Source organism: Neophocaena asiaeorientalis, unplaced genomic scaffold (genome assembly GCF_003031525.2).
Source record: "Neophocaena asiaeorientalis asiaeorientalis breed wild unplaced genomic scaffold, Neophocaena_asiaeorientalis_V1.1 scaffold703, whole genome shotgun sequence".
In the NCBI taxonomy this organism is placed as follows: Eukaryota; Metazoa; Chordata; class Mammalia; order Artiodactyla; family Phocoenidae; genus Neophocaena; species Neophocaena asiaeorientalis.
The window spans coordinates 2,413,128-2,429,208 of NW_020174434.1; the positions used below are offsets into that span (position 1 = coordinate 2,413,128).

At 55.8% G+C, this 16,081-nt stretch overlaps 1 protein-coding gene across 2 annotated transcripts in view; it reads left to right on the forward strand.

Moving 5' to 3' along the window:
• Positions 1–16,081, forward strand: part of EIPR1 (EARP complex and GARP complex interacting protein 1) — an 89,842-nt gene that overhangs the window by 46,006 nt on the left and 27,755 nt on the right. For both annotated transcript variants that reach the window (XM_024756939.1, XM_024756940.1), the window contains one exon: positions 10,545–10,701. In XM_024756939.1, coding sequence (XP_024612707.1) covers positions 10,545–10,701 — 157 coding nt within the window. The remainder of the gene's footprint in view (positions 1–10,544; positions 10,702–16,081) is intronic.

Consider the following 16,081-nt stretch of genomic DNA (forward strand, 5'->3'; position numbering starts at 1 on the left):
GAAGGAGCTGTGGCGGATGACCCACCCTCGGGCACGGGGCGGCGAGGCGGAGGGAGAGCGAGGGCTGATGTGGGGGCGTGCAGACCCGTTGCCCGGGACCGTGTCGGCGGACTGGGGTCTGTCAGCTCCAGCCGTTTGTTTCCCTGTCGCGTTACCCCTCGTCCAGCAGCTGGGCTGTGGGGTGCCGGTCGGGTGCCAGGAGGGAACGTTATCGGGGGTCCACCGCGTACACATCCGCCACCCGCCCGCTTCCCAGCCCTCCCTTTCAGGAGCTTTCCAGCAAATGCAAATGGCACAGTTAGACCAACTTCAGCTGCCTTTGGGACTTGTAAAGATGTGAGCGCTTGGAGATTGTCCCGTGGAAAGTGCTGTAAATGTGTAAGATGTTGTCAAGCCTCCCAAGCAGCTTTTGTGTGTGTGTGTGTTTCGTGGAAAGATCCAGACTTTCCAAATAGTGGCCAGTTCATTTAAAAAAGATTGATGATCAGGCAGACATGTTTTAAATTGAGTCTTTTACTTTTGTGTTTCAGAATCCCCCGCTTCACTTCCTGCATTTTGAGCCATTTTAAGTAGAATAAAGAGAGGAAAGAGGAACATTTACAATAAGAAAAAGGAAAAAGGATTATCCTTCGTTCTCACTGCTAGTCGGCAGGGATCGTTTCCTAAGAGCGCGTCCTTGAGATGGTTCCTTCTCTCCGCTCTGCACTTTATTGGGCGGGTGAGGGCTGCTGTGCTCAGTAGCCAGGCCACCAGATCAGCCTGCTTGTCGGTGGGGAGGATCCGGCTTCTGGAGCTGGCTCCGGCCCACCACCCCGAGCGCGGTAATGGGCACCAGCTGGGCTCCCACGCCTGTGGAGGGGCACACGCTTCAGTGGCCGTTCCCCGGGCAACGGCATCACGCAGCCAGCTGGCCCCGTCCCCAGCCCGTCAGAGCGCACCCCTGCCGGGAGCCTGCGTCGCAGCCGCGACCCTCCGTAGGCTCTGACGGCAGAGCGTTTGCAGTCGGGGGTCAAGGTTAAACCCAAGGACCCCCTGTGCCGGCAGTTCTTAGGGCGCTGGCCCAGGCACACAGCCACAGCTTTGGGGTGCGCGGTCCCTGGAAGGAGCTGAGTCTGTACAAGTCGAGTTTCCGAGACGGGCAGTCTCTCTGTGGTCTGAAGCTGGCCCGCTGGAGGGAGAGCCGGCGCCCCCTTAGAGGTGGGCAGGGAGAGGCCTCTGCGGGGGCAGCCTGGCCGAGCCGCAGGATCGGTGGTCAGGGAGGGGGGGCAGGGTCGGCAGTCAGGGAGGGGGGCCTGGCTGACCTGTTCCCTGCCGGGCGCCGGTGCGCGGTCTGTGGGCCGGGGCTGCAGGGCGAGAGGCAGGTGGTCTGGGCGCGTTCCTGTGGTCACTCGGAGGAGGCTGGTGGCGGTGGCCCCAGCGCCGCCCGCAGGGCCTGCCACAGAGACTGGGGGAGTCTGGACAGCACTGGGGCCACGGCTGTGAATGTCTCTGGCGGTCTCAGGAGTAATGGGGCGGGTGGTCCCAGCAGAGCTGGGAGGGCAGGGCTGTGCTGGAGCTCTGGGACGAGGGCCGTGAGTGGGAACCTGCGCCTTTGTGCTCACGTGGTTCCATCCTGGCTGGTGCAGGGACCACACAGGGGCCTGAGGGAGGAACCAGAAGGCTGGCCTGGGTGTGAGGCCTTCTGGAGCTGGGTGGGCCGCCGGGGCTCTGGGCTCGGGGCTCTGGGCTGGGAGGCCGTGGAAAGGTCATTGCCAGGCAGAGACAGCAGGGCCCCAGGGGGACGAGGGTTCTGGCCCACTCGGGGTCGAGCTCTCTGGACATCCTGGCACTGTGCCACTCACGGGACCCCTTGCAGAAGCCTTCCTCCTGCAGTGCCCCCAGACCCCCGACGGGGCAGGCCGACAGGAGGGTGCCCGAGGGGCTGCGTGTTTGTCGCAGAGCAGGCTGTGACCGGCGCCCACGGAGCTGAGATGGGGGCACGGTAGTAACCCTTTCAGCTTTGTGGGCCGTGCGGACCCTTTCTCAGGCTCTTCCTGTCTCCCTTTTTGTCCCTTTTAAAATGCAAACCCATGCTCAGCTTGTGGACCCTTCAGAAACAGGTGGTGGGCCCGACTGGGCCGGCGGGCAGGGCGTGCACACCCTGGAGGAGGTTCCGGTGGGTTCAGGACCCGAGAGCAGGTGCGGCCGTGCCGGAGCCGGGAGCCGTTGTCTCTGCTGGCATTGGGGCCTGGCTGCTGGTGACCCTTCCAAGCTGCCTTGTGAGCAGAAACCCTCCATCGATACCCGAGTCTGAAGCCGAGGCTGCACTGTCTTGCCTCCGTGACGGCAGCACACCGGAACCGTGGCTGCAGTTGGCATCACCTGCCCGATGAGCTTTGTGACAATCCACTGCCACCGTCCGGGAATCTGCTGCCTCCTCGCAGGTGCCCTGTGGGTTTGGTGTGGACGGGAGCACGCTCAGTGTGCCAGCTCTTTCCCAAGGTCAGGGCCATCTGGGCTCTCGACGCCCATGTGCGATGCTGCCTCTGGCTCCTGTTTTGATGGGTGGGGACGTCTCACCACTGGCTCCGCTGCCCCTGGGGTGGGTGCTGTGTGGGGGTCCTTCCCCCTGCCTTCCCCAGTACACCTTAAGGAGCTGGGCCCGCTGGCCCCGCTGGCCCTTCGCGGGGGGGCCTTGGCCGCCACCCCGTAGGTCTGACGGCTAGACGGGGGGTGTGCTGAGCCCGGGGGCTCCGTCAGCTCTCACAGGGCCCTCTCCTTGTGGCCCAGCTGTCCTGGAAAGCGCCTGGCTTCTTTGGGGGAAGGCTTTGAGGAAAACGTACAGTGTATTCTCGTGGCAGTGCTATTGGGTCTTTCCCCAGGGGGACCTGGGTTTCCCTAAAAGCAGGGGCCCTGGTCTGTGAACTGTCTCAGGAACCGAGTGAGAGGCTGTGACTCTTCACTGTGGGGACTCAGGGCAGGCTCCACCCAGACCCGAGTCTGCTGGTCACACAGGTCGGGGCTCTTGAGGACCCGCCCAGATCTCCTCTCTCTTTTCTCCGAGGCCAGAGCCCCCGGGCTAGCGTGCTTCCTTCCTGGGCCCACCCCGTCTGTGGAGCTCACGGCCAGCCCCCCACCCCATCCTGGCCCTGCGATGGCATCTCCGGTACAGGGGCTCCTGCACTAGTGCTGGGGTGAGGCACCTCTCTCTCCTTTGTTCCTCACTGCAGGCTCCTCCCCGCGCCGGGCGGAGTAGTTCACGCGGGACGCTCTTCTCAAGCACCTAGAAGGCTGAGGTTACAGGCGGTCCGGGCTCACTGGCGGGCAGGCCGAGTGGAGCGGATTCTGCCTCATTCACCCTGCTCAGCCTGTGTGAGACTCAGAGCTGGCTGAAGTCTCTAAAGATAGCCTGGGATTCTGAGCTGCAGCACCTGTGGCAGCCCCTCCCCTCCAGCTGGGGTCAGACTGTGTCCCCAGCCAGGCACCGCTGGCCCTTTAGCCGAGCCGACCGGCGCGGTGGCTGAGGCTTACAAAGACTCTCATCTCCTCTGAGCCCCCTAAGCCCTGGACTCGATATCCCTGCAGCAGTCCGCACACTGCGTGGGCACACTTGCAGCCTCAAGTACGCCTTTTCCACTCGTTTGCCCGATTATCTTTTTATCTCACTAAGTGGCTTTAGCTCGTGTGTTACCTGTAAAAGATAGACTGGCATCAAATTGGCCTTTAGGGCACGGCTTGTATTTTCCCTTTCAGAGCGGGGGGCTGTTCTGGACACAGGAGGCTTCATCTGATTTCTGACTCTGGCGCTTAGGAGCCGTGTGAGCCAGGGGAGGGCAGTTAGGTTCTGGAGGCCTCGGTTTCCTCATCTGTAGGATGCAGAGGCATGGTGCGGAGTTCCCTTCCCTCGGATGTCCTGTGGTCTGAATCTGCTGTGTGAAGGCTGGGCTCGTTTGGCGGCAGGCCCTGCCCTCTGGGGGCTCCTGGGCACTGGAGCAGTAGTTCGGGCAGTTACATTGCAGGTCCTAACTTCAGGATAGCTTTGAAAACAGAGATAAAAGAAGAATGCCTCAGTGGTTATTACAGCACTTTCCTTCTAAAGATAGGGTTTTCCTTCTTAAAACCGCCTTAGTTCCTTTGATAGCTGGTGGGTGTGTGCCGAATGCGGTTGAGATTCATATAGATACGGAAATCCTTAGCGTTTCAGAGCCAATTTGCATGTCTCGATGGGTATACCTCCAGCGTTTCTCATTTAGTACTGTTTACCTTCCATTTCATCTGCCTCTGAGCATTTGGAGAGTTTCTGATAATGCCTACCGTATTCCTAAGACCAAAAGCACACACTCTGGTGCAGCGTGTTTTGCAGGTTTGCCCATTTCTAGGGGAGGTGGCGTTGGCAGGCACCTCCCATGGGCACCGAACTCGGTAACTTTCTGGTCTTCCTCAGCATAACTTCTAGCGTGTACATTTTCCAGTTAGGGGCTTCGGACTCACCTTGTACCTTGCACTGATTGAATTTCTACTTTCTGCCAGGCGCTTGGGTCCCGATTCAGAACCGCCAGCCTCCGCCCGGTGTCTGGAACAGATCCTCCACACTCCTCATCCGTCCTCAAGGCCCTTCCTGGTCTGGTCCTCAGAGGGCTTCAAACCTCATTTCTCCCAGCTTTAATTCACCTTTACCGTATCCTAAGTAGAACCATTGGCCATTCTCCATCCTCCGAGGTCTCTCGGCCCTTAATCCTGCTTCAGGACGCCTCTGTGTCCATTTCCATGTGCCCAAACCCTCCTTGGGGCTGAGGTCAAGTAGCTCCTGTTCCCAGCACCCTTTCCTTTGGTCCTCCCCGCTCAGGGAAGGCGTCTCCTTCCTTTAGCACCTCACCTGGATCTCTCAAAGCACTTGCCGATCTTGACCTTGTATTAACCGTTTGATCGTGTTTTGCATCCTCATGGGCAGCGTCAGCGTCTGTGTCGGACTCGGCTCTGTGCCTCCGAGTCTTCCAGTCCTTCTCTTCTGGGCTTCGGACCGGTTGGCCCCTGGCCTCGGGTGCACACAGAGAGGAGGGGCAGGGTGGCTCTCGCAGCTCTGTGTGTTGCCCCCCCCCCCCGCCCCGCCATCGTTTTCCCAGCCGCCCTGAGTGCAGCTGCTTTGTGGCCACTGCCCATAGTGGGCTATGCCTGCCCAAGCCCACCCTTTTGTAAACCCGCTCAGGCTCTTTCTCCCCCTGCAGCCAATTGGCCATCAGCACAGGCGGGCGCTGGTGGGGGATGTGTGTTCTGTGGCCTGTGCCCTCTGGGCCTGCCTGGCTCTGTGCCCTGGTGGGTACGACTGAGCTCTTGCAGGAGTGATACTCGGTCAGTTGGTGCACTGCGGTCCATCCATCAGGGCCCAGAAACACGGTCGGAGCAGTTTTTCAAAAGGCATGTGACTCGCTGGAAGCCTGGGGTCCCTCCGTGAAGCCGATGCTCTACCGTTTCTGCCACCATCTTCCACACCAGCAGGTCCCCCAAACGTGCATCCCAGCCCAACCTTGCTGAGAGCCCTCTGGCCCTTACCCCACCGGCAGGCGGCCGCCGCGTCCCCTTGTGGCTGGGCGGGCCCAGCGTTCCCAGGCGCAGATGGTGGAGCGAGCGGGGCACCAGCGCAGCTCTGGCGAAACACACCCAGGTTCCTCCTCACAGAGGCACAGGCGCTTCCCAGGCCTCTTTGTTCTCTGGGGCAGGAGAGAACGTTCGGGGGCAGTGTCCACAGGTCCTGTCCCTGAGGCCGAGGGAAGCTGTGAGCAGGTAGGGCTCCCCCGTCGCTGGGCTGATGGCCATCTGCGCTTGCCCGCCAGGGCCCACGGGCTTTCTGCAGAGGCCAGAGTGGATTAAACAGGGCCCTGGCGCTCCACGCCCTGGTCCTTAAAGTCGGCGCATGTCTCTGCCGCCCTTTGATGGGGTGGGAGGGCACTTTCTGAGGCTTCCACCCCCTGACCGCACAGGCCTCAGGGCAGTGGGTGTTCTACCCACTGTCGTGTCAGGCCCATGGAAATGACATATGTCCGGGAGGGTCTTCAGGCCCATTGGGACCTGTCTTTGTCCATTTATTGCCTGGCCCCCAAATGTCCCCAGTCTAACAGGGGGGCATGGGACGCTTTGGGTTCAGTGGACCTTGAACTGCCAGGGTGTGGCCCTGTGCCCGGTGTGTGATCACCAAGTAAGCAGCACGAGGTCCCTGGGCGAAGACTTGGGGAATCGTCTCAGTACACACCTGCCCTGGTGCTGTGGGGTTCTGACTGCTGGGCTTCTGGCCTTATATCTGACAGGGGGTCCCGTGTCTGAAACTGGCTCAGACCAGGCCTGGGTAAAGGAGCACGACTTTCAGTGGGGTTATGCCCCTCAGCCTCCTGTTCGCTCACTCTTGTTTCCTTCTACAGTTGTGTGGACTCCTGCCTGCGTGTGCGGGCAGCCAGGGCTGGGTCGGAGGGCCATCTGTTTCGCTCCTTGCAGCACCGTCTCCTGTTGTCTATCGGCCAGTTGGCCTTCCTTGGCTGGTAACCTGGCCTGTTGGTCATTAGGCTAATTGCCGGCCCCTGGCTTCTGGCAGTCACATACATACCATCACCAGGCCACTCTTGCTTTGGGGCCAGGTTTAACTGCTGGAATCAGAGAGCGGCCACAAAGCCCGTTACCAACAGGCCACGCGTCGTGACAGCCTCTCCTGAGAGTGGAATTGCTGGTCACCTGGTGTGTGGGTGTCCAACCGCCAAAGTGTTTGAACTATTTTACGCTCTTTCCAACAGTCCTTTGAGGGATCTGGTTGCTCCACATCTTTGCCAGTACTTGGTGGTGGTGATCATTTTTACATTAAATTTTAGCCATTCTGGCAGGTGTGTAGTGTATCTCATTTTGGTTTTGTTTTGCATTTCTCCAGTTACTGTTGATATTGAGCATCTTTTCTGGTGCTTGTTGACCGTTCATATGTTTTCTTTTGTGAAATGTCTGATTCAGTCTTCTGCCCACTTTTAAAAACTGGGTTATTTGTCTTATCATTAAGTTGTAGGAGTTCTTTATATATTCTGGATACAAGCCCTTTATCTGGATACAGACATATGTATTCTGAATATTTTCTCCAAGTTTTGCTTCATTTTTAAAGCAGTGTCTTTCCAAGAGCAGCAGTTTTTAATTTTGATGAAGTCCAATGTCTTTTGGTGAAAGAAGTTCTTAATTATAAAGTAGTCTGTTATCGGCCTTTTCCTTTGTGATTAGTGGTTTTTCTGCCCTGATTAAGAAATCTTTGCTTATTGAAGAGTTATGAGGCTATTCTACTATATCGTCTAGAAAAGATTTGTATGATTTTGTCTTTCTCATTTTGAACTTCAGTCTGTCTGGAGGTAGTTTTTGGGTGTGTTGTGAGGTAGAATGCAGCTTGTTTTTTTCATGTGGATATATTGATAAAATTGATCCAGCATCGTTTATTGAAAAGACCATCCTTTGTCCACTCCAGTAAATGGCATTTTGTTGTAAATCAGGCGACCATCTGTGTAAGGTCTCTTTCTGGATTCCACTTTCTTTCTCTGAGCTATTGATCTATCTGTGTATCGGCAGTAAATTAATGTCAGGTTGTAAACCATCCAGTTTTGTTCTTCTGCATGACTGTCTTGGCCATCTGGGCGGTTCACGTTTCCATGTAAGTTTTAGGACTTCAGAATCAGGTTGTTGATTTCTACCAAAAAAAGGAAAAAAAAAAAGCCATCTAGAACTTTGGGGTTCAAGGGCTCTTTCCAGTAGTGAAGCTTCCCATCCTTGACCATGGTATGCCCCTCCATTTACTGAGGCCTTCGCCTGCTCTCAGCAGTCGTCTTCATTTGGCACCTCTTTAGTTTGAGATATTATTGGATATTTCATTTTTTAATTCTATTGTTAGTAGTTTTTCAAATTTTGTCTTTAAAATTTTTGTTGTTAATCTATAGATACCAATCGAATTTTATATATCACCCTCGTGTCTAGCAATTTTGCTAAATTCCCTGTTTTATTTCTAATGTCTATAAGTGTAAATTCTCTTAAGTTTTCTATACATATAATCATTAGCAAGTAACAGTATTTTTATTTTTTTAATAGTGTTTATTTATTTTTACTTGTTGACAGTTTGCTTTATTTATTTATTTATGGCTGTGTTGTGTCTTCGTTTCTGTGCAAGGGCTTTCTCCAGTTGTGGCAAGCGGGGGCCGCTCCTCATCGCGGTGCATGGGCCTCTCACTATCGCGGCCTCTCTTGTTGCGGAGCACAGGCTCCAGACGCGCAGGCTCAGTAATTGTGGCTCACGGGCCCAGTTGCTCTGCAGCATGTGGGATCTTCCCAGACCAGGGCTCGAACCTGTGTCCCCTGCATTGGCAGGCGGATTCTCAACCACTGCGCCACCAGGGAAGCCCCAGTGTTTTTATTCTTTTCATGTTCTCATATCTTTATTTTTTTTCTTGCCATACTGAAGTAGTTGGGACCTCTGGTGTAACGTTAGCTACAGGTGGTAGCACAAAGCATTCTCGTCTCATTCCTCTTCTCAAGAGGAAAGTATTTAACTGTTCACCCCCCGGCAGTTATGTTTGCTGGGTGAGCAGGCAGCTACAGGAGTTACCTTCCTGACACATGCACAGAATTCTCAGAAGAAGGAGCCGTTCAGTGGGAAATCCGCCACTAGTTGCTTCTCCCGCGCACTAGTTTCCCGCACACTAGCTGCTTCCCGCACACTAGTTGCTTCCCGCACACTAGCTGCTTCCCGCACACTAGCTGCTTCCCACACATTAGCTGCTTCCCGCACGCTAGTTGCTTCCCGCACGCTAGTTGTTTCCCGCACACTAGTTGTTTCCCACACACTAGTTGCTTCCCGCACACTAGCTGCTTCCCGCACACTAGCTGCTTCCCGCACACTAGTTGCTTCCCGCACACTAGCTGCTTCCCGCACACTAGCTGCTTCCCGCACACTAGTTGCTTCCCGCACACTAGTTGCTTCCTGCACAGTAGCTATGTTTGCTGTGTCATCTTCTGTCATGTTGTGCACTGCAGCCACAGTTCAGTTCTCATGTTATCAGTCCCATCACTTTTCAGATTAGAAACTTCTTTTTCTGTCATTTAGGGAGATTAGTATAATCTGTGCCTCTGCTGGGTGAATGTTTCGGGCATTTGCTTATTCTTTTCAGCTTATTAAAGTTGCCAACTCTCTCTTCAGTTAGTTCTCCTGTTTCAGGAGTTCCACTGCCAATCCCATGGGCTCTACAGCAAGACTGTGGAACTAAAAATCTCAGCAAAAAAATCATTCTCTCGTAGGCAGAAGCTGTCGTGAACTACTTTTTCATGGTTAAAGGTGGATGTGTTAACATTAAATTTATATGTAATATACATGATTCTTTTTTCTTTAAGCTGCAACTCCATACTCTCTCAGACACAATGAAGTATGTGGACTGAGCACTGAGATTGGGATCAGAAAGCCTTGGTTGAAACCCTGATCCTTCTACTGACGATTTGATCATGGGTAATAACGGTATTATGATAGTAGTACCTGGGGAGCCAGGCATTTTGCCCGTTGTGTTCACTGCTGTATTTCTTGCTTCATTAGTTGGTGTTTAGATTGGAGGACCATGTATCTAATAAGAAGTGGGACGTTTTTAAATGTACTCTAAGGTCCTTTGTTTTCTTATTTCTTGGGGTATTCTTTCTTTTTCTACAATTCTTTCATATTCTTCACATGATACCAATTGACGATTTATGCTGAAGCCTGTTCATTGTTTTATTATCATTTATTAAAGACTTTTTTAAAGGGGAAGGTGTTTATCACATATGCCGTTTAGAACTAAATGGAAAGCAAATTTTGAAAGGGTTTACATTTAGGAATTTATGATTCAGTTTTTAACCACATAATGTTAAATCTGTTTCTTTTTGTTTTGTCTTTTCATCTTATTTTGTGTCTTACTGAAAAATTGTCTTTTTTAAAAAAAGAAAAGTTGTTTAGAGGGCAGAGACCTAGAGCCAGACAGGTTCCTGAAAAGAGGTGACCCGCGTGTCTTGTCTGTGCTCAGTGTCCCTGTCCACAAAGTGGCTGTGCGTCACCATCGGGCGCCGGACTGCTCTCCACCAGGGCTTAGCCTGTGGCGTCCGGCCCGCACTCATCCCCTCAGTGGACGGGGGCCTGCACCACCACTGACACCATTTAGCACGTACGTGTGAAAGCAGTGTGTGCAGGGCTCTCAGCCCCTGTGCAAGGTGCTCTCACAGAGCTTTCAGGGAAAGTCCATTTAATGCCTCTCTTAGACCCAGCTGCACCCGTGGTGATTATATCTTTAGCTGCGCCCCACCTTCATTTCACTCCCTTTTTTGAAGAGCTGTTGAGGAAGAACAGGAGGAAATCGATTTTGAGGAAATTAAATTTTCTTCTAAAGCAGGTTGATGTGTTGGAACAGGGCAGGGGAGCAGGGTCTGGAGCCGCCCGCCTGGTCGGCGTTTCGAGGGCAGGGGTGCGGGCCCGGGGCTGCGTGTGTGGGCGCCGTCCGCAGGGCGGGCGGCCACGCTCTGCTCACGTCTCCCTTGTCCCTCAGCTGCAGATGGCAAAGTCGTGACGTGCGCCGCAGTGTGGAGGATGCCAGCGGAGCTGGAGCCGGGCGGCCACGAGTCCCCGGAGGATGCAGCGAGCCCTGCACACGCCCTGGAGCTGCTCTGTCACCTGGGCCCCGCGGCCCACGGCAGCACCGCCTGGTAGGTTCCGCCCCTGCGTGTCCAGGCAGGCTTGGAGGCAGGCCCCCACCACAGAGGCCTCTCTGCATAAATTGCTTGCTTCCACTCTCTCTTTAGTGCCAGTTGTTTCCCAGATGAGAGAAATCTATGGACACCCTGCTGCACATGTACTGAGAAAAGCTGTGTCCAGATCCTTTTCTTCTAAAGTCAGTCTTGCCGGGTACCTGCCGGGAGGATGGCAGTCAGGTGTCGTCCAGCACTGAAGCGCTGCATTGCTTTTTACCTCATAGATACACCTTCACTCAGCAGTCCTGTGCATAAATTAACTTATTTGTTACCTTGGGTTGAAGGCTTATGATGTCTTCTTCTGTGGACTAAGTGTGGACGCCCCGTGTGCAGGTCGTGCTGTGCCCACTGCCCTCTGAGGCTTCATCCTGCATTTCCCCAAGTGTCCTGTGCAGTCTCAGGACGGAGGGACGCCACCGGCATCCCTCAGGGCTCCCAGGCCCCTGGCTGCCCGCGTGCTGCGATGGCCGGATTGCTGTGCCCCCCGCGGTAACGCACAGATACTCCTCACGACGCTCACGGCTCACGTGTCGAGTTGCCGACGCCTTGGCAAACTCAGGGGGCCGTGCTTTCTAGAAGGGACCGTGGGAACGTACCCTTGTTATGGGTGTTGACGGTTACAACAGTAATTGTTTTGCTTAATACGGTCACACTCCCACGTGAGCGTACGTGTGCGTGCGTGCGTGTTCTTGTGTGTGCGTGTGTGTGCGTGTGCAGGTACATGAGAAGGAGCCTCCGTGTAGTCACTTCTTAGTCACCCCTACCGATTAAACAAATTGAATCCAGCGGGTATTTATTAAGCACCTGCTGCACGCGCCTGCCAGGCTCCAGGGACCCAGGGTGATGGGTCCGGGGACCTGGCCTCGAGGAGTCACGATCTCTCGGGGAGGCCGTGGTGTAAACATCTAACCGAGACCCAGGGCAGGCGGGGACCACGCTGGAGTTGTTCTGAGCTGTGTGCCGTGGGCCCCCCGAGGAGAGAGTCCCTAATTTTTACTAGAGGAATTGATGACGGAGTCTCTGAGGAGGTGACGTTTGGAGCTGGGACTTATACTGGTCCGCACGGTCAGCTGCGTTTGGAGGAGGGGAGGGCGGGGGGAGCAGAGCTGGGGGCCTGCGTGGCCAGGGCCCCGGGGGGGCCTCCGTCTGTCGGTCTGTGTGTGGAGGTGGCTAGCAGGTGCCAGGTCGGGCTTGTTGCTTTTTCCCAGGAGGCCGGCCGTCTGCACAGAAGGGGTTGTCCTGCCCCCTGAGAAACTACCCACGGGTGCGTGAACAGCACTGCAAACCACACAGCTGTTCGGGGCCCACGTCTCAGGTGGCAGCCCTGCTTCCCCAGCAAACATTTGCACGTGTGTGTGTGAATGCGAGTGTGTGCACATATGTGTGTGCATGTGTGCGTGCACGTGTGTCTGTTCCAGGAGCTACCCCGGCACTGGGGAATGGGTGAGTGAGACAGTGCAGACCCGCAGTCATTTCGGGCGAGGCCGGCATGTACAGGCGGCTTACATGCCTTTGGCGAGTACAGAGAGGGGTGAGCGCCGGGAGGGGACCTGCCCCTGTGGACGAGGGGATGTGGGGACGAGGGGCTAAGGGAGGGGCCGTCGTCCGCTCCCCGCTCCCCTCTCCCCACCTGGGCCCAAATGCTCCATCAGAGCTGCCGTCGTGGGGGAGCAGGCTGCGCCCGCCCACGGGCATCGTTGGGAGGTGGATGTAGCGCGCCTGCGCTCTCGCCTGTGAAGGGAGCATGCTAGGAGATGAGTGTCGGTATTTAGACCCGTCCTCCTCGGAGTCTCCTCGGAATGCCGTTACTCCCGATTTGCTGCTCTTGTTCAAAGTGCTTGAAGTCTTTTTTGTTATCCATTGCATCGCTCTGTGTCTTTGACCTTTTCACCTGTGGCTGCAGGTGCGGTTGTAGCAACAGCTCAGAGAGACCCTGCGTGCCCACCCGTCTCCCCCAGCAGGGACCACGCACCACTGCCATCGAGGCAGCCCACAGCCCCACGCAGGTTCATGTGTTCTGCACCCCCGCCTGTGTGTGCGCTGAGTTCCCTGCATCTCATCACGCGTGTTAGTCTGTGTAGTCACCACCACGGTCGGGGCACAGAACCAGGATCGCTTGGGCCGCCTTGTTGCGGCCATCGCCACCCCCCCACGCCCCGCCCTTCATCTCTGGCTGCTGCGAGCCCGCGCCACCCGGTGCGCTGTCACCGGGAGAGCATTCTGCACGTGGAGTCACGCCATGTGCATCTGATGGCGGCTTTTGCTCATCGTCCCTCCTTCCTTCTTACTCTGAGTAGGACTCCGGGTGGGCTGGACACAGTCCGTGTAAGTGTTCCCCTGTGGAGCATCTGGGTCCCCGGCTTCGGGCTGTTGTGCGTAGAGAGCCTCTGAACAGTACCCTGCGCACCTGGGTCTCCACTCTCCTGGCCAGGTGCCTGGGGGCAGCCGCTGGGCCGTGCGGCGCAGTGTTTAGTTTGGTGGAAGCGACTGCGCTCTGCTCCAGAGGGGTCGTGCCAGCCGTGTGTGCGGGTACAGTCTCGGCATCCTGATCAGCATGTGAGGCTGTCGTGCACGTTCTCTGAAGTGTCCGCGGTGGTGTCAAGGTTTCATTATTAGGTAGGGAATATGAGTTTTGGAAATTTAAGTCTGGTGGATCCGTGGAGGTGAAGGACACTGTGGTCAGACATGAGGCAGTCGGTGTTCTGTGTTCACTTGCTTGCTTTCCTTTTGCCTTGTTATTTGTGCTGAGAGCAGTTCCAGGAGAGGGGCTCCCAGATGCTCTGACCATCGGCCGCTGCTGGCCAGAAGGGAGTGTCCAGGAACGCCACACAGTCCCAGTGCCCTGGAGTCATGGCTGTGCTGACAGGCAGAGGCGTGGGGCTCCTGTCCTCAGGGCCCCTCAGCCTCTCCTGTTCTGGAGCGCGGGGCATGGGGTAGACGGCTCCCACGTCTGCATCGCCGCAAGCAGGGTCAGCTAGTGCACGGTGGGTCTCTTGTGCTCACCTTCCCCGAGGTGGCCGTAGGGTCACTGGAAAGTCACCTGTTTCTGTAGATCAGGTCTCCATTCCTGAAAGGAGGTGAGACATTTCTCGTTGTGCTGATGGCAGGGTCTCTGGAATGTGGTACTTTGCGTGGCTGTAAATAAGGCAGTGAAGGGGCTGGTGTAACGTATCTCCCAGACCCTTCCGGGCCTGACTCCCCGGTTTCGCCCTGTGGGGACACAGGTCCCGACTTGACCCGGAGGGGCCGCCCCATGACCTGCAGCCCTCAGCTCCTCTGGGCTGAGTGTCCCCTCCTCAGAGAGGTCCTTCCTAACCATTGTCTCCGAAATGATCACTGCCCCAGCCCCACTCACGCCTTTCCGTCATTTTACCCAGTCTTATCTCGTCATGGCAGTCACCACCTCCTGACCCTCCCCTCTCTGTGCCTGTACTCCTGCGTCTTTCTCTGTAGCCTGAGCTTCCTCCGGGCAGGGGCCTGTCAGGATGCAGGCTGCGTCCTGTAGCCTGCATCAGCACCAAGGACAGTGCCTGGCACACGGAGCGCTCCGCCCGGTGCTGAGTGCGAAAGGGAGCGAATTGGGGCCGCAGAAACGATGCTGAGTCATGACTGTGACCCTGTAAAGTGGGGACCTCTGTAGGTAAGTTAACTGTAGGCCAGAGAGAGGAGGAGATTGCGTCCAGGGTCCCTCGCTCCTCGGGGGAGTGGCTGGGCCTCCCAGCTGGGCGGTCTGGCTGCAGGAGCAAACCTGCAGAACGCGGATTGGGAACCGCCTGTGGCTGTCATCCTGTGGTTTGGAGGTGGTGTCAGGCGCTGGGAGTATAGACACATCTTCATCAGAATAAGTTTGGGGAGTGCTCATGCATATTCCTGCTGGTCCTTTCTGGATGATCAGTGTAAACGAATTCTGCTCTCGAGGGGACCCCCTCATTTTGCCGATACTAGAGTCATCATCTTTTCCGGCATGCTTCTCCTCTCCCTCCTGGTTCGCTCCTGCAGTCAGCGTGGTGATTGTGGAAGAAACGGTGGGCCTGGCGTCCGTGGCCCTGGGCTCTGCCTGCAGATCTGTAGCTAATCCACGGCATCCCTTTGGCGAGTCAGGTCAGTTTGGGCCTCATTCCCTCGTGTGTAAAATGGGTTGAATTCAGGAGTCTCTGATGTTCTTACCAGCTCTAAATTCACTGGATGCAGTGAGCTCTCTTTCACACCTGCTCAGTGCCGCGTGCTTTTCCCTGAATCTAGTCATAACTCATGACCCTCTTTCCACTCTGCCTGTCGCACTGAGGTGAGGGGCACTGGCTGTTCTGCTGCTCAACAGACGTGCGGCCGTGACCACGCCACTCACGTGAGGTCCTCCTGGGCGAAGTCAGTTCTGCTGGTGGCGGGCTGCCTGCAGGGCTCGGACTGAGCCATGAGGATGTGTTTACCGAACTGTGGTCTTTTCACCATTTTCAGGGTATCTCATCCCGTCATACTCCAGGTTATGTATATTAGCTGCCTTAGATCCTTTTGGAAGGATATGGGATGTAGATAAGTAAAATTAATAAAATTTTACCTTGTTATGTTAAAGACACTGAGGTGAGAGTTCGTCCTAGTGTCACACGTGTAGTTGACGCTCTTTCCCTTTTCGGGGGTAGGTGAGGAAGGGCTGCTGACACTCCCCCTTTGTGTGCTGTGTGCTCGTTCTTCTCTGGAGTTAGGGGTCTCCCAGGGTCAGTGCTGACACTGACGGGGGATGCGTTTTATCAGCACGTGTGGTGTCTACACGGGCACTGAGCTGGGCACGTGGGGGGCTGCAGACCCACCGAACTCTCTAGGGCCTCCTGGCATTACACCCCTGTCTCCTGTGTACTCCGGCGTCTTTTGGAGCCCCGATGAAGGCGAGGTGTTTGGGGACGCGGCAGGTAAGAGCAGGAAGGAGGTGACAGTTCTCTGGCACTGGCTCCCTATGAGGTAGGGGCTGTATCACCGTCGAGATTGGCCCGAGGGCTGATTAGCCACCACAGGGTAATTTTGTGGCTCTCCGTCTCCTTCTGATGGTGAAGAGGCTCTCCAGCTGCTGAGGAGTTACGCACCTTGGCTGTGGATTAATGCGTCCTGCTGGAGAGTGGAAGCAAAGTCAAGATAATGGAAACACGCACCATTTCCCAAGTGGTGCGTCGGGAGCAGTCATACAGATTGCAGTGTTTCACGGACGGTGAGAGTCTCCTTAAGGGAGAAACCACTAAAATCGGAAACCAGCAGCTTTGGGGGATGGAAGCGAAATTAGTGGCGGTCAGCTGCAGCCCCTGCTCACACACCCTGCCCCCCCCCCCCCCCCCACCTGGGGGGGCGG